At 36.4% G+C, this 26,143-nt stretch overlaps 1 protein-coding gene across 13 annotated transcripts in view; it reads left to right on the top strand.

The window, feature by feature from the left end:
• Positions 1–26,143, top strand: part of NRXN1 (neurexin 1) — a 916,310-nt gene that overhangs the window by 752,667 nt on the left and 137,500 nt on the right. For all 13 annotated transcript variants that reach the window (XM_087823555.1, XM_087823549.1, XM_087823546.1 and 10 more), the window contains one exon: positions 20,037–20,208. In XM_087823555.1, the coding sequence (XP_087679681.1) occupies positions 20,037–20,208 (172 nt within the window). The remainder of the gene's footprint in view (positions 1–20,036; positions 20,209–26,143) is intronic.

The raw sequence follows: 26,143 nt of genomic DNA, 5'->3' as shown, positions 1-26,143 counted from the left end.
CCTTCTCCTCCAAATATAGACAAAGCCTTTAATTGATAATTTATCGTGTTCCTTGCTGCTGACTGAACAGTTTGGGTTGTGTTTCTAATTACCCCTATGAGGTTCAGATAATAACTTTAACTTTAGTGAGTTTTCCCAGTGTCCCAAAGTCATTTATTAGAGCCTGCGATACCGTGTCATAAATCTTTCCACTAAACTTCAATTGCTGTAGTCAAGCCCGTGGAAGATCAACAAAAATTGTGTAGCTTTTTACAGTACCGCAGTGAGTGGTGCAAGTAATTACTCCTCCAGTCTGCAATGCATTTGCCTTCCATTAAAAATTGTTAGTCACAATAAAAAAGAGAGGTTGAGCCTCAGGACATTTCAAGCTCTGTCTTCAGGCACATTTGGAAAGGTCCAAAAATCAATAATAATAAAAAAAAATCTAACAACTAGTATTAAAAAGATAAAAAATGTAATTGCTTAGCCCCAAGATTGACCTTGTAAAATTATTTTCCTTATTAAGCCTTCTTAATAAGACAGACTGCTTATAAATTGAATATTAATATACATATTTATATCATTCTGATGTAACAATTACTCTTGCCTCTTTTCACATTGGTAATACAATAGCCATTTTGAAGAAACATTAAATAAAAATAAATGGAGCATAGATTGCAAAATTTCCAGAAACAAATCTGACTTCTCCCGCCTGGTTTGCTCTTCCTGTTGTGTCTGTCCACCTGATTTCAACTTTTTCTTCAAGAACATGGTGTAGGGCTATGGTTAACCCCATGCTGTTCATCAGACAGGCCTGGATTCCTATCTTGCTCATACCCCACACTAGCTGTGTGGGCTCAAGAAAGTTATTGACTATAAATCTCAGGCCATAAACAAAATGGAGATAATGATGTTACTTCCTTTCTTGGGTGGTTGTGGGGATTAAATGAGAAAGTGCACAGAACCTGCTGCCACCGTGCCAGGATGCGAGTGAGTGCACGAGGAATGTGGACTCTGGGTATTAGCTCAGCTTGAGTGGACTCCTGGGCACCCTCAGAAATTTGTTTCTTCTGTGATTCTACTGTACTTTTATTTTTGTAATCAGCGTCTGTGTGTGTGTATCTGTCTGTCTTTTAATAGACTTTATTTTGTAGAGAAGTTTTAGGTTTAAAGCAAAATTGAATGGAAGGTACAAAGATTTCCCATATGCCCTTTACATTAGGATGGACTCTTGGTCTTGTACCTTCTATGAGTTTTGGCAAATGTGTTATGACATGTATCCACTATTACAATATCGTACAGAGTCGTTTCACTGCCTTAAAAATCCTCTGTGTTCTGCTATGTATCTTCCTCTCACCCCCAACTTCTGGTAACCCCTGATCCTTTTATTGTCTCCATAGTTTTATCTTTCCCAGAATGTCATACAGTTGGAATAGTAAATATACTATGCAGCTTTTTAGATTGATTTCTATCACTCACTAATATGAATTTAACATTCTTCCATGTCTTTTCATGGCTTTATAGCTTATTTCTTTTTAACGCTGAATAATATTTCATTGTCTTGATGGACCACAGTTTGGCCATTCACCTACTGAAGAAGAGCTTGGTTGCTTCCAAGTTTGGGGGATTTTTAAATAGAGCTGCTATAAACATCTGTGTGTAGATTTTTTGTGTGGACATAAGCTTTCCGTTTATTTGGTTAAATACCAAATGGCACAACTGCTGGATTGCATGGTAAGAATATGTTTAGTTTTGTAAGAAACTGTCTACCAAAGTGGCTGTTCCATTTCACATTCCCACTAGAATGACCGAGAGGTCCTGTGACTCCGCACCCTTGGTGCAGGATCTGGCATTATCAGTGTTTTGGACTTTTGTCATTCTATTAGGTGTGTAGTAGCATCTCATTATTGTTTTAATTTGTAATACCCTGATGCTTCACATCTTTTTATATGCTTATTTGGCATCGATATATATCTCCTTTGGTGAGGTGCCTGTTCAAGTCTTTGGCCTATTTTTTAATCTGGTAGTTTATTTTCATATTGACGCGTTTTAAGAGTGTATTGTATATTTTGGGTAAAACAGGTTTATCAGATGTGTCTTTTTGAATTATAGAATAGATATCTCAGACAGAGCCTTAATGTGTAATTCTTTTTTTTGGTACAGATTTCAATACTTCCATGGACAAAAAAAAAGAACACAAAACACTAGCAATAGTGAAAAGCAGACACTACTTCATTCAAAAATATTTTGGGTGTCTACTTTGTGCTGAGGTATTATGTAACAGCCAAAGGTCAATTTGTCATAGATGGACTCAAAAGCTTGATAAAATTATAAGGCAGAAGATTCACATACACAAATCATTACCTATATGGTAAACATTTATGTGCAGTAAGGGTGTACAAAATCAGAAGAGGGAGAAATTAATTATGGCTTGAGGAAGAGAGTTATTGACTCATCTAACAGACATTTATTAAGCATCTGCCAAATAATGTGCTCTAGGGATGAGTTGCAAAAACCCTATAACTTCACAATACTCACAAGGCCGGAATCAGGTCCAAAGGCAGTGAGGGCTTCAGGAAAGAACTCAGGGAAGACCTTTTGGAAGAGGCAGCATTTGGACTTGGCATCAAAGGAGTGGTAGCATTGGGATATTTGGAGATGTGAGTGAAGAGGGGGGAAATGCATTTTAGATACTGGCGACAGAAATGGCAGAGGCACCTGACTCACGTTCCAAAACAAAGAATCTGCTAATTTCTGATTTCTTTTGATGACCATTTTATATGTAGGAAAAATATAAGTAATACATTAATAGTAGATTATTGTTAACATGCATTGATCTAGACATTGTTTTAAACACTTTACTTTTTAAAATAAAATATTATGCAATTCTTGCTAGATCTTTCAGGCAGATGTGATTTTTATTCTCAATTTTACTAAAGGAAACATTGGCTCGGCTCACACGGACTGGGACACACCCATGAGTACATTGGGCCCTGAGTTCTACACTGCATGGCAAAGCCATGACAAAGCTCTGCAAGCCTCTCAGGGATTGTCTCTATAAAAAGAGTTCACAACTCAAAATATTTTAAAAGTTAATTTTCAAAGGTGCCTGTAAAACCAAAAATGATTATGCTGCTGCTGCTGCTGAGAGAGAGAAAGACAGAGAGAGAGAGAGGTTGCTCTGAGCCAGTAAGTATGTACTCATAAAGATTAAAACAGAATAGGCAGAGTCTTGTATAATGTGAGTTTGTTTTGTTTTTGTTTTCTGGAAAATGATGGACAAGAGGGAGATCTTCTTAAGTTAGAGGATGTAATGACAGATGAAAAGAGAAAGCTGTGTTGTTTGACTACTGTTGAGATCTTCTCCATTATTTAGAATGATACACTAGAGAGGGTAATATGGAATTGAGGAAGATTAAGCCCAAGATAAATAAGAGAGTTAGCGTTTTCAGACAGCAGGGCTGGAAGAGAGGATTTTGGATGGAGAAAAAGGTTTGAGCCAACAATCTGGAGGGGGTGGTTAAAGTCCTGTAACTGCATTTTCAAACCTGCAAGAATAAATGCAGAGACGAGAGCTTGCTAATGAATAGTGTACAAAGGTCTAAGAATTTTAGTTTATGAAAAGCGCAGATTTGCAACTAATGAGTGTGGCTATTAAAAAACCTAGACAACATTGATGGAAAAATAATGCCTTAATTAAGGGAAGTGGTTCACTGTGTAGTACCCTTCTTATGTATTGCATTTAAGTCAATGTATTGTGTTAAGGTCCTTTGTTAACAGATTGGGTATCTGAAGGGCAAATGGTTAGAAAAACTTCTCTTAATGATTAACAGTTAAAAAGTAGACAGCGATTCTCCAGGAGAAGACTTGAGCTGAGGGTGGAAGGAAGTAGACTGGATAACTGCTTTCAAAAAGGTGAAAGGTTGTCATGTGGGAAAAGGGTACAGATTACACACCATGCTGCTTCATACTGCGGACACACGAAAGAGAGGAAGCTTAGTTCAAAAGGATTTCCAAAAACCAATAGGCTTCCTTGGAAGTAGTAACATCCCTGTCAGGTTTCAGGAAGAATTGAAGTGCCCTTTGTCGAGATATTTTAGAACAGCTTCGGAATGGGGAGAGAGCTTGGGCCTAAGACCGCTTCCCAGTCCTAAGGGCTGTTACTTTAATACTCGGTATCTGTGTTCAGTGCTCAGCATCACTCAGTAGTTGGCAAAGACCTCGTCATTTCTTTCGCTTCTTGCTTCTCGATGCATCATAGAACAACCTAAAATGATGGACCAAGGGAAATCTTATAAATTTCCCACATTTATCACCTCCGAAATACATAGTTGTCTGCAATTTGAAGTTTTAAATAACTGAGCAAATAAGATGAAATAAAGCAGTATTCCTAATGGGAGTCAATCAAAGTTCTAAATTCTGGAAAGGAAATGAGAGACAGAGGATGTTGACAGTGTTATCTTTCAGAGTACTGCTATTTTAAAAGGAAACTCAGTGCGTTAAGCTTATGTTTTATACTTTTTATTCTAATGTATTTTACTGAATGTCTTTTACTGTGCCTTATGACAATGTATGCATTTATGTTTGACTGTCTAATTCTTAGAATAGCTTTCTGAAGATTGGCACCTTGATGTCATTTAAAATGCCAATTTTTGCATCGAAAAGTGCAGTTTCAGTTTAGTAGCAAGCAGTGTGTGATTGTTTTCCTCCAATAATTTACACTATTTCCATTTCCTGTCAGACTGCATTGATTGACATGTCTGAAACAAAGCTAAAACATATGGGTGATAATGTAAAAAAATACTTCTTATTTTAATGGGGATGCTTTTAGAGTTAGGCATGTTGTTCACAGTTGATTTAAGATTTGATTTTATTATGCCAAAGGAATATTTTCCTGTTTCTACTGTACTAAGTGAATTTTATAAAAAAATCAAGAATGGTGTTGGATTTACCAAATATCTTTACAGGATCTATCTTAATGATTTATGTTGTTTTTCCTCGTTTGGCTTAATGATCCATGTTAACAGATTTCCTAATTTTAAAACATCACAGCAATCTTGGTGTACACCCAACATAGTCATACGTGTCATCTGAAGTCAGAGAGCACCAAGCTAGGGACAGTGTGACACCATTTAAACTCCTATGAGAGTTTTCACTAGCAAGAGAATGAAAAGGGAATTTCGTTTTGTTTTAGAAAGTAAAAAATAATACATGTTCTTCCAAAAATAAGCTGGATTAAAATTAAGATGTGACTCCAGAATGCATAAATTCAACAATATCTTTGAAACCCTCAACCAACGTGTGCGTGGAAGACTGCAAGATGAACCTTTTGAGGCTGAAGGGTTATTTTTGGTGTCATCAAATCTCTTATTTTGTGTGTGTATTTATTTGGAGAACTTGAGTGTTGCCCACATTTTGAAACAATAATCATATGTCTTCTATCACCAGTGCATTTTAGTGGTCTGTGTTCATGTCCATATAGTCATTTGTTAGGCAAATGTGTTGAAATAGTTCAGCTCTTCTAATGTAGACTGGATATTTTGATGTTTTAAGCTTGTGCTAAATCAGCATGCATTGAAAACAAAAATAAAGTAAAATGCCTATATAGCATTTAGGTTTATAAAATAAATTTATAAATCTGACTTGAAAATATTTACATAATTTCTTATGGCATTTTTGGCAGTATAAAATGTAATAGCAAAGTAGCAGATAGAGTTCTTTAAAGCGGGAAATTGCCATATTTTTTCAAAGTAATAGGGAATAATTTAATTTTGACTAGGAAAGCTAATCAAAAACTTAATGTCACCAAACCAGTTGTGCTGGGTTTACATTTGTTGCATCTAAGTTCACATTTAAATGATTCCCACATTTCTTATTCACCTATCATTAAGTGTGATTGTTGAATATTGAGAATAAATCATAGATTTTTCCTTGTTAGTTGTAAATTGGAGCACTGCCAGAGCCTGTATTAAATATTCTTCTCTCTTTTTGTCAACATCAAAGTATGCCCTTTGCTTGAGCAGCAAGTTCTGCTATTTTTTTGCTAATTTTTCAGGGCATCATGGGTATTATCTTTATGATTTCTAGCATGAAACATTTTCCAAAAGCTAGCATTCTTGGGCAGTATCTTGCCTGAAATTAGCTCAAAATAAAAATGGTATCATTAAAAACTAGATCCACACTTACAGGCTTAGGGAGAAAGAGTAGATGACAGTGACTGAGAGGCTGATTTCAAATGAATGAGATCAAAATGAAATGATTTTAAGAATTTTTATTTATAAATAGAAAGCTTGAAATGTTCATGGAAGGAGAGTATTAAAAGCATCTGAAAAGCCATATTTTTAAGAGAGGGGTTAAATGAGATGGAAAAAGAAATAAGACCAATATTAACATTTCTAATCATGACCTGGAAAGTTAACTAAGAAAGTTGAAAAATTGCAATAAAAAGTACTTCTATTAGGTCAGTTCACATTTAAGATTTTAGCAACTCTACCTATTAAATTATTTTTATTATTTGATATACAATATAGTTAATGATGGTTTATTTCCTTTCTTCTAAGACCATTTAAAGGCTTTATATCACAGTACTTTATAAAAATGCTTTTCTCAATGCAACCAAACTGGTTACAAAATTCAGATCTACATTTACTTGATTATTGATTTTGACATGTAGAAAACTTGACCTGCTGAAAAGTTATTAATGTTTATTTTTAAATATTAGGTTTATCACTATTGGGAAACTACTTTCTTAATGATGATGGATTTTTATTGGATTTGATTGGAAGTTTGAGACACATCTTTTCAAAATGACAACTAATACCAAAAATGATTTAAAGGAATCTGTAGCTGGAGGGAAAATAAATATTAGGGGAAAACAGGGATGCAGACAAGGGGGGATGGTGAGAAGAAAGACACGCGCCTTTCTCTAAGAGCTCCTTCATTATAGCTTCTGAGCATTTGGTGACATCCAGAATTATAATTGAACCTAAGGATATTGTGCTTCCATTTTTGTTTCCTGGGCTCCAAAAGCATGAAAAATTTGCTCTAGCCCTAATGCTGGTGAAGATTTTGCCTACTAAACAATACTGGACACCTGGACTAACTCAATGCCCATGAAAGAAGAGTCACTGAGCTCTGCCTACCCCATCTTGGCAAGTTTGTCAGTGTTCAAAGCCTCATACAATGATTAAGAGTTTAGAGGCCCTAGGATCCTCTCCTGTGGCCTCTTGTACTTCCAAGGGACCTTGAAAAGTGTCCAGAGGGAGGCAGTGTGATGTGATTGAGAAACATTAGTTTGGAACCAGATAGGCCTGGGTTGAGTGTGTCTAGATGATGTTTTAGCTCCGTGACTTCAGAAAAATCACCTACTTGCTTTGAGGTTCAAACATCCTCAGCATGATGATTATAAGGCTGACAACAGAGATATCATGAGGATTAAAGGAGTAAAGGTTTGAAAAGTAATCAATATATTGCTTGGTATATCACATCTAAACTGCAGACTCATTTTAGCACCCAGACCTTTTCTAAAAGGCATACTAGTGTGGTCTTAAGCACACAAAACCTGGAACCCAATTGCTTGAGACCAAATCACAACTCGGATGCTTATTAGGCATGTTATTTGGGGCAAAACTTTTGAGGATCCACTTCCTCATCAAATAAATGGAAACTGATATATATACTAATATATTCTAATATACATAAACTGCTTAGAAGGAGTGCCTGGCATGTAGTAAGTATTTAAGATGATTAGTTATGATCATCATCACCATCATCATGATGCATCTGCTGAAAAATGCAGCCCTTCTTGAATAGCCACACTCATTTGGGAAGCTTTAACACTGAGATTACAAAATATTGAATAAGGTAGGTATGGCTTCCATTTGACCTTGGAATGGTATTTGTGATTCATTTCTCAGTGAATTTTTATCTTCTCAGTTAGCTTTGATTTGTGTTCATTTTGAAAGAATGGACATGTTGGCAGGGGAAGTGTATAAGTGGAATGAGTCACAGCAAATTAATCTTGCTGTGCTATTTAATAATTAAAGATTTATCACAAATAACTCAAGGTCCACTGAAGAAAACTGTTAATCTGTAAGATGTAGCCTTCCTACATGGCACTGGCTTTTCAACTACTTTCAGAACAATCCTTTAGGTGAGTGTGTTTTGTACTTCAATGAGTAGCTACTAATCAGTTTTTGCTTCATAAGAGGGCATTTTCACAGATAAGCATTGTCCTCTCGCTCAGCAGATTCAATGACCAGCTCTATCCTAAAATTCTCAAGTTCTTTTACCCCCAAAATATAGAGGATCAATTATTTGAGGTTGGGAAGGAAGGAAAGAGCTAACCAGAGAGAAGGAACAGCAAAGATCCTGAGATGGGACAGAACATGGTACATTCATGGTAAGGAAAGTCCAGTGTGAGAGAGCAGTGAGGAAGGGAGAGAGAACAAGAGCATGGGCTCTTTTGTTGGATGGCTGGTAACTTTACTTTGCTCCAGATGTTTCTCTCTAAGGCCGTCTTTGTTCTCTGAATCCACAAGTCTCCTCAGAGTATCCTCTAGCTCTTCTAGGTCAACAGTGAGAAGGAGTGGCCTCAGGAAACCCGCTGTGGTAACTGCTCTGGAGAAGTTAACAATGAACACTGATCTCAAGTTCAAAATGTTTATGAATTATTTGGATTTGGGTTCTCTGTGGGTTTTTTGCTCCAAAACTCTTGACCATATTGCAGGAAAAAAAAATAGATATTTTGACTTTATTTATTTAAAATTTTTCAAAAGAAGAATTGGATGAAGAGAGTTTCTGCTCTTGTTTGAAGTGACTTGTTTAGTGTCTGGGCAACTGCCTTTTTTTACACCAGCATTGAACCTTGCTCAATTTCTCTTTTAGGTGAACAGGGAGATCAAAAGGTTAAAGGTGAAAATTTTTCTTTCTTCAACTAATTTGTGGAGGGTACTTGAAAAACTAGTCAAGTGAGTTCAAACAGTATTTTTAAAGTGAAAAGTATATGGAGAACACTTGCTACATCTTGAGATAAAAGGGCTCTCCAGAGAAATAAGTTAAGACATTCTACCACACAAAGAAATGAACCGTGTTACATTAACTTTGAAACATAAGCATATGATGATGAATCATTTTTTGACATTGTAGAAGTGAATGACTTTTGGAAAATGTGGCAAGTCCCTGTTGATTCAGAAAGCCCTTATCTATTACATATCATAAAGCATATTTATGACTGAAGCTTAGGAACAAACGATTAGATGAATGCCAAGATACATACTGTTAGGTTCTACGTTTTTATCAATAATTTTCCAATTTTAAATTGGAAGATTTTAAAAATGTGCTTAGCTATCCACTCTTCAGTTGCTTTATTTGTATAAATGATCTATTTTTAGTTTTTTTGCGTACTTTCATAACCTAGTTTTATCTCTTTGGCAAACCTTCTAGATAATACCTACATATGTTCATATATAACTTATGTATCTCTATCTTTATAAGAAGTTGGTATATTTATATCTAAACCTGCATTTGTACATAAAAGCATCTGTCTTTATACATACTTATTTCCCTCTGTGGGGCCAATATTTCCTTTGCCTGAAAAACTCATACTCTCATTATTGATTTCTTCACATCTACAGCTCCTCAAAGAGGCTTTCCTTAATCACTCACTGCCTCTTGTAACACCCTGCTCTTTTCCTTCTTGACACTTAGCATACATTCTATGCTAATACAAATTTTAATGTATAAAGAAATAATGAGAGACTCAAGCGTCATAATAGCAGCAGTGCCATCTGTTTTGTTAACCATTGTTTATCCAGAACTTAGCAGAATGTCAAGGAGTAAAGTAAGAATATTTGTTCAATGAACGAATGAATGAATGTCATTAAGGATTAAACTCTTGCATGCTATTTCCAAAATGTTAGTGTCATTTATGTAAGAAAGTCATGCAGTTTAGGATAATGAATGTATGTAAACACAACCAACAAATACAGTTTTAATTCTTTTAGACTCACAAATTGTTTATTTCTGGAATTTTTTATTTAACATTTTCATATTGCCATTCACCACAGATAACTGAAATAGCAAAAAGCAAAATCATGGATAAGGCAAGACTCCTGTACCCTTATTGTAGTAGTAAGATTCAGGGATTATCTGGGTATTAAACTTTTGTTGATTCCTTCTCTTTTTTAAAAAAAAAATTATCTTTGTTGTTGGAAGTATTACAGATGTCCACCTTTTTCTCCCCATTGACCTCCTTCACCCTACACCCCCCCTCCCCACCCCAGGCCTACCACACTATTGTTTGTGTCCATGGGTTATACATTTTGAGTCCAGAAAAGAACAGTGCAGTGATTTGTGAAACGCACTGCACCTAATAGATACTTGATAAGAATTTCTTGACATTATTTTCTTTTCGTGGGAGTATTATTGTTTTATTAAGATAAAGAAAGGTCATAATCATCAGGAGCCTCAGCCTGAGAGATTCTGCAATCTCTTCTGAAAATTCTGTTGTGCGAAAGTTACACATACAAACATAGATTTATTTTTGATAGCTGCAGAAATGATGACTTGCCACACTGGGGATAATGGAGCCTTGCTGATTCTATAGAAAATAGTCTTTGGTGAATACATTTCTCCACCCATATGCACACATTTGCTTTTTCTAAGGGTTCAGACAGGTAGTCCCAGACTAGAAGTCAAAAGAAAGAAAAGGAGAGAGGTAGCACTGTCAGCTTTTCTCTTGGAATGCATTTCAAGTTAGGTCTGCTTGAGGCTTGTGAAAACCAAGACAGCATTATTTAAAAATCAGTCCATCAAACACATTTGAAAATACCACCTCGCTATTATTTTTCTGGTTGCATGTCAAGATTCACAGACATGATTTTAAAAAATGATATCCCTTCTAAACTAACATTTTCTTTCATAAGCATTTATCAGCTGAGACCTTTCAAATAATTATATATATCTCTTGATAAGTTTTTGTTTTCAAAAAAATTTTTTATAAATACAAAGGCTAATTTTGTTTTACTTACAACCTAATTACTAAGGTAAACATTTACCTTGCAGAAGATGAAAATCACCATCCAAAGAAATTTTGTGTATTTGTCTGAAATACATTGTGCTCTGTGCTATTGAAATTTTGAATGTTAGAGTCAGATTGTAATTATGTAGTCAGCTCTTCAACAAAATGATGGTCCTAGGATACAACCAGTAAATGAAATCTACAAATAATCCCAAACCTCTATTATAGAAAAATCATTTTACAAAGAAATGCCAACAACTAGCAGAATTGATAAAGCCTAATGCCTTTTCCTGTGCAGTTCCCAGTGGAAGTAATACCAGACAGTGCAATGGCCCAAAGACAAGAATCAGAGAGAAGCAGAGAAACAAAGGTTCTGGTTTTAATCAGTACCTGAAATGCAATGTTTATGGCACACAGTTTCCTGAATGACTATAAAATGCAAGCAAAGCTCATTTAACATCCAACCAAAGGTTTTTAAAGCAACAAAAATAAAACAAGTGAAAAAACTTAAATGAAAATACAAGCCGTATCTGATCAGTTCATTACACTTTGGACAAGGCTTACCTTAAGCCAGTGTGGATTTAGATATCCATGCAGCAGCCTGAGGTATTGGTCATGATGCCAGGCCACTGGGCTAAATATTCAAACCAGAAATATTACATGCGAAATATTAAGAACCTTACTTACATAGACCAGCAGTCAATGCCCATTTTTCGCTTTAATTTCTGCTTTTTTTTATTTTTCAGGGGGAAAAAGCTTATGCTAGAACACATTATTTATATATAAGAACACGTATAAAGATGAGGGTTTCAACTTCATTGTGGTGGTTATTTCAGGGATTGACATACAGAATTAATTATCTCATTGATTATTAATTAATTAGGTGGTTCTAATCTCAAGAGAATAATTTAGCTGTATTTCATTCTACAGCAGTTATGGTGTCATGCAGAGATATGCTATCTGGACCCCAGGAAAGTACCATAGAAAGGGTTTGATATCTCTGAACCCATGGATGCACTGGCAAACTTCATCATGGTTCAAGAATGTCTTTTTAAGTACAAAGGATGATTCACTATTGGTTCACCTGACAAAACAAACAAAATAGAGACAATCTCAAAATACCAACATTAAGATTATTACCCTTTTCAAAGATACACCAGTCAGTCATTTATTGGGCTAGTTTCATATCAACATTGATTTGATTTTTAATATAGTTTTATCTAAGGAGAAATAATGTGAGGACATGGAGGCATTGAAGAGCTAGTGTTATCGCCAGAACTCGTGGTCTACTCACTGTCAAGAGGAGAGCTCATTGACCCTCATTGTCACTCACCACCACCGAGTCCCTCATACTTGGCAAGGCAGGGGTTCTTACCCATAAGACAAGAACCATAGAAGGGGTTCTTACCCATAAGGCAAGTCCCTCTGTCCTGCCTAGAGGGAAAGAGTCATGCTTGCTAGCGAAAAACACATGTGGTTTACAAAAGGCCCCCCAGGTTGCTCTGAGACAATGACCTGATGGGGCATTCTTTCTTTCTTACCAAATTGGAGCATTGCTGATTTAAAAATACAATAAAATCCTAGAATTCATTTATTTTACAAATTTTGAAAAAAATCTAAGACTCAAATTCAGGTACCTTCGATGTGTTTCAAAAACTAGTGCTCTAGTTTTCTATTTTTTTTTTTTCTGTGCTAACTGCTTGCCTATCCGTTTAGGCTAATCCTAGCGCCGTAGTGTCACTGAGACGGAAGGGGACATGGAGGTTGTCTAATCAGGCAGTCTCTGCTTCAGTCCTCATAGCAAGACAGCTCATCCCGTAGGTTCAGGTTTTGGAAGGCTACTTTTTGAGCCGCATGGTGGAGAGATGCTTTGACTTTGATCAAATCTCAGCCTTTCTGTGCTTGAGCTCCTTCATTTATAAAATAGATGTACTGCCTCACACATTGTTTGGAAGATCAATGAGATACTACATGTTCTAACTAAGCTGTCATAGTTATATAAATTAAACATTATTTTAATTAACTTCCATCAATGTACTGTGGGGCAAAACATTTTTTCCCCAAATATAAGAATAACAATAGTAATGTAGGAGCAATAATAGTAATAATAATAAAGCTCACAGGGGCCGCATTGTCGTTAAGTGTGCTAAGAACTTTATATGCCTTATCTCATCAAAAGAAAACTGCAGCATGATGAAAATGTTCTGGAATTAAACAGTAGTGATGGTTGCTCAACTTTGTGAATATATTAAAGCCACTGAAGCATACACTTTAAAAGGGCAAATTTTATGATATGTGAATGATACCTCAATTAAGAAAAGAAAATTGTATGGGAAAGAGTTTTGGAAAATTACAAATGCAGAGGTAGTCGGAAAAGAGTTGTGAAGGATACGGTGAACAATAGCCAGTCATTTCTAAATATGGTCAAGGAGTTAAAACAGGGTGATAAAAGCTACACCTAAGCACTGTGTGAAGGTGGACTGTCCAGGCTGACAAAGTTTTGCTAGACACTCCAAGGACCAAGAGATGAGTGAAAGTTCCAGGAGAGTAATATCACTGTCAGGATATTATTTCAGAGTTGAAGGAACTTGAGTATTCTGTAGAGTGGGGACATATTAGAAAATGTATGCGACCTTAATGAAGATTTTAATGGAAAATGAAAACATTATTTCTTTAGAATGTATTAACACGAAATGTGATCTTTCTGGGATGATATCACCCTAATCCTCACCCACCTCTGGCTCCTTGTGTGTTGCTCTGAGAAGTAATTAGCCAAAAAGAAAGATGTGATTTGCAGTAACCCTACTCTTGACTCAGTCCTCAGAGCCTGCCTAGGTGTTGGGAGCTTTCCCTGGAGCACAGACGCAGCTGAAGTCATCTGTTTTAGAAGCGCCTCCAGCTTGGTTAGATGGCAGTACTGGTATTCATTAGCTATATGATTTGGGGCACATTAGGTAAACTCTCTGAGAAGACAGAGAAAATAGCACTTACCTTTCAGGTCTGCTGGGGGTTTTAGGTAGATGCATCATGTGTAGCTCAATGCCTGGCACCCAGTGAGCTCTCTGATATGTAGGGACTGGAAAGAGAGATGGGAGACAGAGGGAACATATTTTCTAGGTCCCTGGGTGTCCTTGGCATCTGTCTGCTGACTGTGTTACCGCTGTCCAAATGCTGGCTGGCTCCCACTGCACAACTGGAGGCTCACTGAGCCCCTTCTGAACCCTCCTGTGCTCTTTCTTGTTGCTCTCTCGATTCTTCTACGGGTGTGACAATTTGCTTGCAGGATTTATCTTCCCAATTTGATTGAAACTTCCCAGAAGACAGAGAACACACTTTACATGTTTGCATTGTTCACACACCTAAACATAATGCAGAATGCATATTATATGTTTGAGTTTTAGCTATTAGCTGAAGGAATTTTAAAATTATTCTTCAGTGGGGAGAGTGGGAGACAAGGTAGCAGGAGCTTTTGGTTTTTGAAATGCTGTGGATTTTTATTTGGGGGTTGCATTTCCAGTTTAATGCCAGGTTAAAATAACTAGACCAAAATGACTTGTTGACATTACGGACCATCTAGAGTAGGAGACACAACCTCTTTCAGCCAGTAGGGTCTCTAAGTCATTCATTTGGAAATGTGTTTGGGTTGAATCTACAATTATCTGAATTGGTGTGTTTGTTTAGAGATGAAAGAACAGGTGGGTGTCTGTTACACTCTGCACTGTTACTCCAGCAACATCCTCAAGCCTTAAAACCTCTGTACCCTAGAGAAGATCATTCTCTGGAAGAGCAAAACATAACATTTAGCCTGACTCTGATTTCAGTTGATAATGCAGAATTGGAGCATGGGAGTTGTTCTGAAATGGGCACAAGCATGAGGTGCATTTGAAGACATTGTCAAGTTCTGTCCAAATTGGGCCCCTGGAGTATAGGACTGTATCATATCTACAATAGAAGCTTATAGGACATAATGAAGCCTCCCTGCTAATCTACATGCCATTCTGGTTTGCACACTTGTTCATCCAATTGGTTGATGCTATTAGAGTATGTAAGCAAATAACAAAAAAACACAAGTCAATTTTTCTTTTTTTTTTTATTGGTCTATTTTCCTAGACATAGTTGAGCCAAACATTTTTACATAGCACCCCCAGACATATCTAAATGCAATATACAGACATATCTACATACATATCTACAGTGACATATCTACATGCTATACACAGGCTAAATCTTTATATATGTATATTCTGTTTTATCTATTTGCTGTACACACAAAGGGAAATATTTCTGCATCTATAACATACGAACGTGTTGCTGGAAGTATGCCCAAGATATTGAGATACCATTAAATGTTAATCTTGGTTAAAACAAGCATTTTTCAAATAAATATGTGATTGCAGCTGAAATTGAAGGGTGCGTTAAACTATGATGCCACTTGTTAGAACTTTCAAATTCTTTCCCAGTGTCATCTTTCATAATGTTTCCTTTTAAGTTGGTTTAATAACATAATCATTATTCAGAAATGAGCTTTTGTGAAAAATTAATAATTACCTTTGTCACTATTTATTTAATGAATCCATGGAAAGACTTCATTAAATTATAAATGCCTCGTTACTGATATCCTCATAATAGATTTTTGAAATTATGGTGTGAGCCAGTTATCCATTTCAGGGAAGATACAATGCTGAAAGATCAGTACACGTCCAGTGAAATTACTGCTGGTTTTGCTAATGCAATATTCATGAGAATTTGCCAGAGACAATCACATTTAATCCCAGAGAATAAGAATTTGAAATGAATTCTTTTAAATTGTAATTATCCATTGGTAAGAATCTTTAGCAAGTTTTATTGTTTATATAATTGAAATGGCTTTCTATTCTATCAACATGGGAGGGATGTGTTTTGAGAATATTTACAATTTCTGAATGGAATCATAAATTTAGGTGCTAAATATGATTGATATTAATATTTTGTGTTTTCTATGCATGTTTAATGTATTTGTTTTCGGGGAAAAATTTACCCCGTGGCTACCATTTATGATTAAATTGTTTTGCAAGGATGTGATGCAATCTGGGTGAGGTAATAATGTCTTAATTAGAGTAGAGTCTGTTGTTGTGTTGTATGCAGTTCTGTTCTAGCTGATGCTGGAGTTTGAATTCATGAGATATCAAAGATGTTGCAAGTTCAAGGACCAAATTAACATATTCAGAGGAAGATGACCATCATTTCAAAGTCAGAAGATTCCCAAGCATTACCAACCCTCATTGTCTCTTAATAGTTTGTTTTACTGTGTTGCAAGAAAGGCATTCTGTGAAATCTAGGGATTTCTGTGTCCTAGAAAATAAGCATTTTGCATTTCATATTGCAGAAAATCTAGGGATAAGGTAAAGGCACTTTTTTAGTTTGGTGCATTTTGGACCTTTAGTATTATAATGCTTCTCTTCACAGAACTTGAATCTCCTTAAGGATTAGAACTCTGAGAAAAATAGACTATTATAGCCTCCTTACCTGAACAAGTAGGAAACTTTAAGAATTTCTTTCAGTCTATTCTGGGAGAAGAAACATGTCTGTAATAGAAGAGGCCCTAAAACAATGGGTGACTATTGTTTTTCAACTTTATGTTGAAAGATCTGATTCCTAGGATACAACAGGAATCTAAATATGTTCTATGGAATATTTCTTCCTGACCCCAGTGAAGTCCAGGGAAAGTTTCAACACTACTTTGATCACTCTTGGATAGTAAAAAATGTCATCTGTTTTCTCTTAGATATAAGAAGTAACTTCAGTTCACTCCTTTGTAATAATAAATATGACTTCAGTTAAAGCCAGTCCCTAAGCCCTGCTTGGGCTGACTTGGAGCTGCCACTTGCACTGGGTGAGGGAACAGCGTTGTTTCTCTTCTTGTTCCCGTGACATTCATTTCTCTTCCCCCTCCCTGTCTCCTCCAGGGATGAAACAGAAGAAAAATGGTCTTACTTGGCTAATACAATAGTAGCCATCTAGCTGGGCTTAGCCTATGCTTTATACTGACTCTGAGGAGTACTTTTGGGGGGCATTTTGGTGGGCTCTTTAGTGCTCTGAACTACATCATTGGACTTTTTTTTACCTGCAATTCCCTTGAGAAGGGTAGATGCTCCCCCTTCAGATGGCCATTTAGAATTTCCACCTCACTCACCACGCACCTGTTACTGCAACTCCGGGTTCTTTCAGTTGAGTGGTCTTCACCACTCATCGCCCTTCACCCCATTGGCTGTCTTGGATACAACACAATTCTGTGCTGGCTTTCTAACCCATCCCCCAGTGTCAGTGCTCACATGTCCCGTGTTCTAACAAACTCATCCACAAGTGGCCCCTGCTGCAGTAATATCTTTGCTCTGCCATCAGTTCATCACCCAGTCACAGTCTTTCCCCTGGAATATTTCTCAGGCAAGAGCCAACCACTGGCACCAAATTCCAGGAAACAAGAACCAAACTTTCTGAAATTCTACCTTCCACCTTGGACATACATGCAAATCCTATCACATCCCAATCCTCCTCCAGAGTCCCCTTCTAATTATCAATCTCCTCTTGGCCTTTCTTTTCTCTTTAATGGGCTGGAAATAGATCTCAAATTTAGGGTCCTGAAAACCATTTTCAGTGCTTTCTTTTGCAGGTCTGGCTTAGTCAGTCTTTTACCTCATTTTGTAAAATGAAAGTAGCAATCTGTTGTTTTTTTATTTATTATCATCTCAAGATGGCAGCTGAAACTGAGACCAAAAAAAACCACCATTTTATTTTAACATCCTATTACATCCAAATATTAGTTACTTACTGTCCTCCTCTGTAAAATTATTATAAATACACATTGATGGATACATATGTATAATCTGCAAGGCATGATGCAAGATCCTATGGTGTCCCTACTGTAGCAGGAAAGATAAAACAAGTAGTAAAGAACATCTAGAGTTAGTAAATCTGCTCACTGTAGTTAGGCTGAGCCAATGTTCCCAAAATTCAGTCTAGTGTAATGATTAGGAGCAAAAATTCTAGAGCCAGACTGCCTGGTTCGATTCACAGCTTTCTTCTTCTATCTGTGTGACCTTAGCCAGGTTACTTAATCAGTCTGTGCTTCAGTTTCCTTGTCTGTCAAATGGAGATAAAATAGTACCTTTCTCATGGGGCTAATATGAGGTAGTATTAGAGTTAGTACTTAGAACACTATAAAGGTGTTTGTTAAGTAAAGATAACAACAAACTTCTTAAAAGAGGTTCTTAATTTTCCTGGAAAGTTATATCATGTGTTAAAATATATATACCACATTAAATAATTTACCGAAAATGAATGATCAGGAATTCTATCAGAATGAGGAACTAATGAATGCTCACAAAAATAAGATGTGGGGGGAAAAAGTCTCACAGACCCTTGGAGAAAATTTAAGTTTTATTGGAATCTCACTGTTGTGTTTTTTGTTTGTTTGTTTATCACCTGAATCATTCTACACAAACTGAAATGCTTTACAATGCATATATTTTAAAGTAAGGATTATGATAAATATGGTAGAAAATAAAAATAAGTCCAGGGGACAACACTATACCAGAAGTCTACACAGCTTGTAAAATTGCCCTACTCATTTGGACTTTGAGTTTCCTAATAACTGAAGTAAAAAAGGAAATATGAGTTTAAGTCATATTGTCTGCCACGCCTCAAACAAATCAAAACTTTTAAAAATTAAAAACCATGCTAATTTATTATAAGAAAAAGGTATTTTGTGGGCAATTAGAACCAGGAAAAAGAAAATTAGAAATCTTTAGGACATGTGCATGAAGGCGACAATGAACACTGTCCCAAATAACATCTTCAAATACTTCCCCTTACTTAATGCAATTTTAGACAGGATTTTCTTATAATAACTCTCAATATAAACTGATACCACACTCTTGCTGCTTCGCTCAATGATGAGAATCTGGCAAAAGGTCTAAATGATGTGGTCCAATTATTCAGGTTTTCAATATTCTGATTATAACTTTCTACAGAAATGGATGGAGCATATGTCCTTTAAACTCCTGTCCCCGCATGTAGTTCCTCTCAACTGAGCTTTGACAAAAGGTGAGCTACAGACAGTTTGAGGTTATGTACACGGACAAGGGCCTGAGGTGCTACTGATTAAGGGAAAATCCACATGCTTTAGAAATTGCCCGAGCTCCTGATAGAGGTGACAGCCCTACTGTTAGAGAATGTTTCTCAGAAGCAGAGGACACGGGCACCTGTTGCTCTTTGCCACTTTGTATTATGCGATTCTGAAGTTAACAACAACAGACTCTGCTCTTGGAACAATTTGGAATGCTGCTTTGCATAATTCAGAGAGCGGGTTAATAACAGGTAGCCATATCTCAGCTCACATAGAAACTAACAGCAAGGGAGCCGAATTCTAATTCTAGCACCCATCCATTACGTCATATGACCTTGAACAAGTCATCGCACCTTTCTGTGTCATAGCTTCATCATCTATAAAATAAAGAAATTGAGTACATTTCAGGCTCTTAGCATTGGGCGATTTGCGTGTGTGTGAATGATGACTGGGGAACTGCGCTCATTAAATGCTTGTCTGTGTGCCCATTCCCTTTAGAATGATTTTCTGTACTGTGAGCATTTGTCAGTTGTCTCTAAACAGACTTCATGGCTCTGATTTCACCAGTTGTTAAAAGGGAGAACGCCAAGCCTCATTTTTCTCGTGGACTAAAGGAGCCATGGCCCAGGGCACGCAGGGATGTCCCTTCACACAGGCGGCTGTGAACCTTGTCTGTGGCCGCCTCTGGGAAGGAGGCCGCGCACTTTTCTTGAAAGTGTGTCCTTTGGAATCTCAGTTATCCATGAAAGAGATTCTTCAGCTTTATCCAAATGTCAAGAAGTTTTCTTCCGCCACATGAGTCTTTCAGAAGGAAAATCCGAGGAGGGCAGCTGTTGTCCGCAGCATGTTCTTGATCAACATCCCGCGTGTGATTCTTACCAAGTGCTGGTGAATCAGTGCATCTCTATACAACTGTTTCCCCCTCTCTTCCAGCACCAAGGAAAAATTGGAGTTAAATTTAATGTTGGGACAGACGACATCGCCATTGAGGAGTCCAATGCAATCATTAACGATGGGAAATACCACGTGGTCCGCTTCACGAGGAGCGGCGGCAACGCCACGCTGCAGGTGGACAGCTGGCCCGTGATCGAGCGCTACCCCGCAGGTAAGCCGGTGCGTGTGTGTCGGGGCAGATTTTGCGGAAAACAAAGCACTGTTTTGCGTTCGTTTCACCCAGTTGTGGGTTTTCTGAGAGACCATCAAGTATTGATCGGGCTTTAGAGTCATGTGAATGTGCTGCTTCCTAAACTGTTCTTGATACGGTGTAAAAATGGCATTTTATAGAGGAACTTGAAGGCACACGGTATCTTTTGCAAATTGCAGGACATCAGTGAAACCAGAAAAATGCACACATCAAAGGCTCACCATGTCAAAGCTCTTTTTACCAGATCCTTGCATTTGAACAAAGGAAAGGCTTTGTCAAAAGTAACAGAGTTAACATTGAAAGCTGAGGGAGGGACTGTTACAACCCTGTTCCCTGAGAGGAAACCGAACCAGATGATCCCTTTGGCGGTGGTGTGTAACTGAAACTCGTGAGAGGTGAAGAGGGCCCAGGGACAACCAGAGAAACAGTAAAGGAACTATTTATAGTACCGTCAATCAGCAGTTATAAGAACATGAAAATAAATGAAGTCTGTTTTCCCTGTCAAATAACCATGGGGTTTCACGAGGATTCTGACACTAACGTTACTCATTTCAAGCCCCTGAAATGAATGTGAAGCTACTGTAGAGAAAAAGAAAAAAGATCGTGTTTATAGCTAATGAGCTTTGTGAGCATTGGGTTACTGAAACAAAGGCAGTAGGTTTGAAATGTAAATCTGTGTTACTCATGGTTGTATATATTCTCAATTAAAATAACATTTTATTTTAAAGTAAAGTACAAATTGAAAGAATAAATTTTACTGGAATTTACAAAGGAGATTATTGAAAGCATCAGTCTCATTTCTCTCTGCTCCTCTTTTAGATACAACTGTATTTTGACAGTAGATTTATAGCACAGTATAAAGAAAGAGTGTAAAAAGAAATTTTCATTTTGTACAATAGCAAGTACCAAAATGTATCTATAAACTCCTCTATCACAACTGTCTTATTCTTGGAAGAAATAATTTGAGGAAATAACTAACTTACTAAATAAAGATCCATTTTCTTTACTACTGACTCACAATTATGGAATCAAATGTCTGTGACACCCTTCTGAACCTTTGCTGACTTATAAAATTTTATATCTTCAAACCTCATTTATAACCTATTTTATAAACTTGGTGCTCTCCAAATATTTGTTCAATTAAATGTAATAAAAAACTGCTCTATGACAAAATTTAGAAGCAAGCACATTAATAACAACTGCCTGTTATAGTACTTGCAGATAGTAGGCACTCAGTGAACATTTGCTGAATTGATATTCTGGGGAATTACCCCAATTTTACACTATAATGATGAGAATGTATACCTTCTGTTGCCATCTATAATAAGATGAAGGAATGAAAGATCTGGAGGAAAGTAACTAAATCTGCACACACTGTTCCACAGCCCCTGGTAATCCCTTATTGCATTTACTGAAATCCTAGTAGAAATGTTTTGTTTTTAAATAATAACTACAGCCTCAGTGGAATTATAGAAAAGTAAATTGGTGAATTTCCTACAATACGGATTGATCAATACCTCTTTACTGAGAGGTAGTCATGGCACTGGACTCCATAACAAATATAAAGTAGGGTAAATTCTAGGCCCTGCTCCTGGAATGTGTTAACTGTGAATAGTGGACCTGAACATGTAAAATGATAAATTTTATTATTATTATTACACAGCAACAGTTGCTTCTTGAACCGTAGCTTTGTTTTACCAGTTAATGCTTTAAACTTAATTTAGAAACTTTTTTACTCTTTCTATATTTTCCAAACTGGTGTCTTTAAGAATGCTGTTCTAGAGAATGTTAATGATGACCTGTGGGGGGAGAGAGGGAGTCCCACTGTTAGGTTAGTTTAAGATAGTCTGAATTAAACTGAGTTGAAAGTGTCTCTACTAGGGCTTTATTATATTAATATTCATGATGCATCTCTAAAAGGGAAGTATGGTTGGCCTTTCCCAAGCACAGATCATCAGAACCTAGTTTTCTAATGCATTAGTGCACATGGGTAAATATTTTATGGTTCTAAAATTTCCCATACCTCACTTTTACTGTAGCTTATGTGATTAAGTAGACCAGATACTGTGTACTAGCTATAGTTCAAAAAAGTTATAGACCCTGTCTTTTTGTGGCATGCTAATATCCAATTTGAATACTAGTCATTAAGATTGGGCAGTAGTGATTAAGTCAACAAATATTTGTATATTATACCTAGGCTAATATTTGTTTAACAGATAATGTCTTACTTATCCATTAAATGGGTGCTTAGTATAAAAACAATATAAAATATATTTAAAAATTAGAAGCCAGCAATATCATGATAATAAGGAGCCAATCTTTGGAAATAGATATTTCAAGTGCAACCTTTTGTATTTAGCTCTTTCTTCGAAAGGTATTTTAGAAAATATTAACAAACCTAGAGTGAGCAGAGTTGCAGTCATTCTGAAGGATGCAAGCAAGGGTAAGACACAGTCTGCCATCATGGAAATTAGAGCACCTGCCAGGGTTTTGAATATATACATATAAAAAGTTAATGATCAGTATGTAAAGAGCTCACGGGAGTCACCATCGTTGCCATCAGGTATTTTATTAATCATCTGCTCTGTGCATTTCAGCATGATGCTGAGGTAGGAAATAAGCCACGGAAATGTCAAACACCCTTTTCTCTTGGAGCTTCGTCTGCAACAGCTCCATGAGGGCTGAGTATGCAGCTAAAAGTGTCATCTAGATTAAAGTTTTCAGAACAAAGTGATTTTATGTATGAGTTCAATAGAAATGTCTAGCAGATCTCTTTTATATTGGTTTGTGGGATAACTATTTTTACTTAAATTTTTTTTTGTTATTATTCATTAGAAAAACATTTGGACCAAAGCCTTTACCACCAAATTCTATAATCAGAGAAGCGGGAACCATCAGACTATACTTGGTTCCTTTTAAAGTGCCTGCACAGCAAAATATAGGTAATAAGGGTTGAAATTAGTAATTAAGTATAGCACTTAACCTTCCATTATAGGGTTTTGTGGTAAGTGCTTTTATATGAAGCAATTCATCTGGTAGCGACACTATACCTTTAATGAGAAGCACCTAAAGCGTTGACCAGTGGTATTAGTCTGTAATGGCCTGGAAGGCTTTCAGAGAGAAACTAATTAGTAGAGGTAGATTATATGCTCTTTTGGAGTGTATGAAATATTCCTGTAACTCAACAATTTACATTTTAAAATAAATAATTTTCTGAAGAGCAGACCCAATTTCTGTTCTTTTCTGTTCATGGAGCAAAGTGTAGAAATAATATTTTGCAAACCATTTAAAGTTGAGGAAACCATTTCTTGACGCTTATCAGTTAAAGCTGTAGAATATAATGCATCATTAATTTCTGATTTGCCCCTAATTACAGTTATACAGCAAAATTTTCTCTCTCAACAAAAATAGACTTCTTCGCATAATGTTAATCCACAAAGCCTAACACCATCTTACTTGCTCAGACTAAAGATTACACCATATAAATCACAATTAACTTTGAGAATAAACCTTTGATTTTCTTTTTCTACCGCAGTGTGCCAAAAAGATGTCCTTTATGTTATATACAAGGTCAAATATTTGTCCCTGTCAAGTTAACACATCAAATCAACAAATATCTAAAGGAGGTGTACTATACTAAAGGAACATGCTAGGTTTACCATCTGGTTAAAGAGATAAGTAAAAAATATTCAAGCTTCAAAATATAATATGTGAGAAAACATAAATTATTTCATATTTGGCTAATTTTTGGATAAGATGTACAAAGGAAAAAGGGAAATATGTTGTAAGGAAGAAGAGGGCATTTTGGAGTGAGTGGTCTAGAAACAAGTGGGAATTTGAAAGATTAGATTTTTACTTGGAAGAAGGTGTGCATCATTTTAATGGGACTAACAGGAAGAGAGAGACAGAAATTACTTAGAAATCTTCTAAACAGTTCAGGTGTCAAAAAACAAAGGCTTAAAATAGGGTGTGAGAAAATGAAGAGAATGAATGCAGAATACATTATAAGACCAGGGGAACAACTAAATAAAAGGGGCATCAACCCACTTTTTAGTTTCTCTCTCTCTTTTCCTAACCATTAATTATTCAGTGTTCGAATGCTGTAGTGTATCACCAGACTGCACGAGGATCAATGAAATGGAAATCTGCTGAAGGAACAAATAGAGAGGTCAAAGACGGTTTGTGCTTGCTGAAAGTTGAGTCTGGAAGACCAAAAGGATTCAGCAAACCTAGCAATGTAAATAAATTGTGTTAATTTCAAAATGAGTAGTACAGAGTGTAACTGCTATTATAGTATAAAGACAGGAGAAAACAGTGGTCTGGAGTGGGAACAAAGTAGGTCCTAATAAGGATGTAAAGATTTGGAAGGAACAGAAGAATAGCCCGAGAAGAGACTTAGCATTTGCAAAAGGGAAGCAACTTCAAAGATCTCTATCGTGAGGCTAATCGATTTGACCACGATCACTATGCTCGTTGGGGACTCTTGTCTTCTGTCTCTGTGCACCTTTCTTCATGCTGTCTAGGGGACAGAAACTAAAAGGAAGAGAGATCATTGTATGTAGCTTTCAACACAGCAGAGTACAGTTTTTATAACTAAATATTATGACTTACATGACTGGTCATAACTGCATATTTTAGTCCATCTCACAGCCTACCACTGCTGACCCACACAGACACATATATACACAGAACTATCTAAGAAATGTTAAATATAATAACACATGGAATAAAAATAATTTTTTTCTTACAAAAATGATACTTATTTTGTTATTATTAAATTTTTGAATCAATACTACTTCTTAGTAGGCACTGATTATTTTTTGACCTAATGTTAAAAATGTTATTTGCAAATTAAGTGACCATTATGAATTATTACTATTTTACTCTTCGTACAGCACTCAACTTTCAGGTTGGCACTCTTTCCAATATTATATATTTATTTCTTTATATTTATTTTTCAGTGACATCACATGAAACTTAGTTGATTTCAGTAGCTAGAAGAGGAGTGAGTCATTAGAGGATTCAGGTTTTAAAATCCTTAAGAACTACTTGGGAGAAAACCTATATCTAAATAGGAGACTTGTCCCATGTCTTGGTTAAAAGTATAGATATGGAAAATGTTTGACAGAATCTCATTTCCCTCCTACAGAAGTTAAGACATTGGAAATATAACTCTCTTGTGGAAACTGATAAACTATGCAGAATATTTGAACCTTCTTTTTCAGATAAATTACCAATTTTTGGTAGACCCAACGGAAGGCATAAAAATCAGTACTTGGCACATAGTAAGGTACTTAATAAATAATTGTTGAATAAATCCAGTTTCCTCATTCAAATTCTATGTTTAAACATTGTCTGCCGCTGCCCCGGCCAGGTGGCTCAGCTGGTTGGAACGTCATGTAGTCCACCAAAGGGTTGTGGGTTTGATTCCCAGTCAGGACACATACCTAGGTTGCAGGTTCGATCCTGTTGGGGCTTCTGGTGAGGCAACCAATCCATTTCACTCTCTCTTTCTCTCCCCCTTCTCCCTTCCCCTCTCTCTAAAATTAATAAAAAACATATTCTAGGGTGAGGATTTTTTTAAAAAGCATTGTCTGTTGCTGGTGAGTTTAGCCAAAATATACTTATGTGCATGGTTGAATATATAAATGTTTGGCTTCTATTTGGCATAGTTAAATGTTTACTAATTCAAATTTTCCAAGTGAAGCTTATATGCTATGAGAAATCTGAAGCCTCCAATGCTGTAGCTATGTTATATAGAACTAGCGGCTAAAACTCTGACAGTTCTGTTGGTAATTATCTTCTTTTGTGGTGTTCAGCTTTTCTGAGACTTTGGGAGCTTTTCTTAATAATGAAGCATAATGAACTTTTTATTGAATAGTATATTAAATGCATC

The sequence above is a fragment of the Miniopterus natalensis genome, chromosome 13 (assembly GCF_054644295.1).
Source record: "Miniopterus natalensis isolate mMinNat1 chromosome 13, mMinNat1.hap1, whole genome shotgun sequence".
Classification (NCBI taxonomy): Eukaryota; Metazoa; Chordata; class Mammalia; order Chiroptera; family Miniopteridae; genus Miniopterus; species Miniopterus natalensis.
Note: the sequence above shows the minus strand (reverse complement) of the source record. Positions and strands in the feature narration are given on the sequence as shown.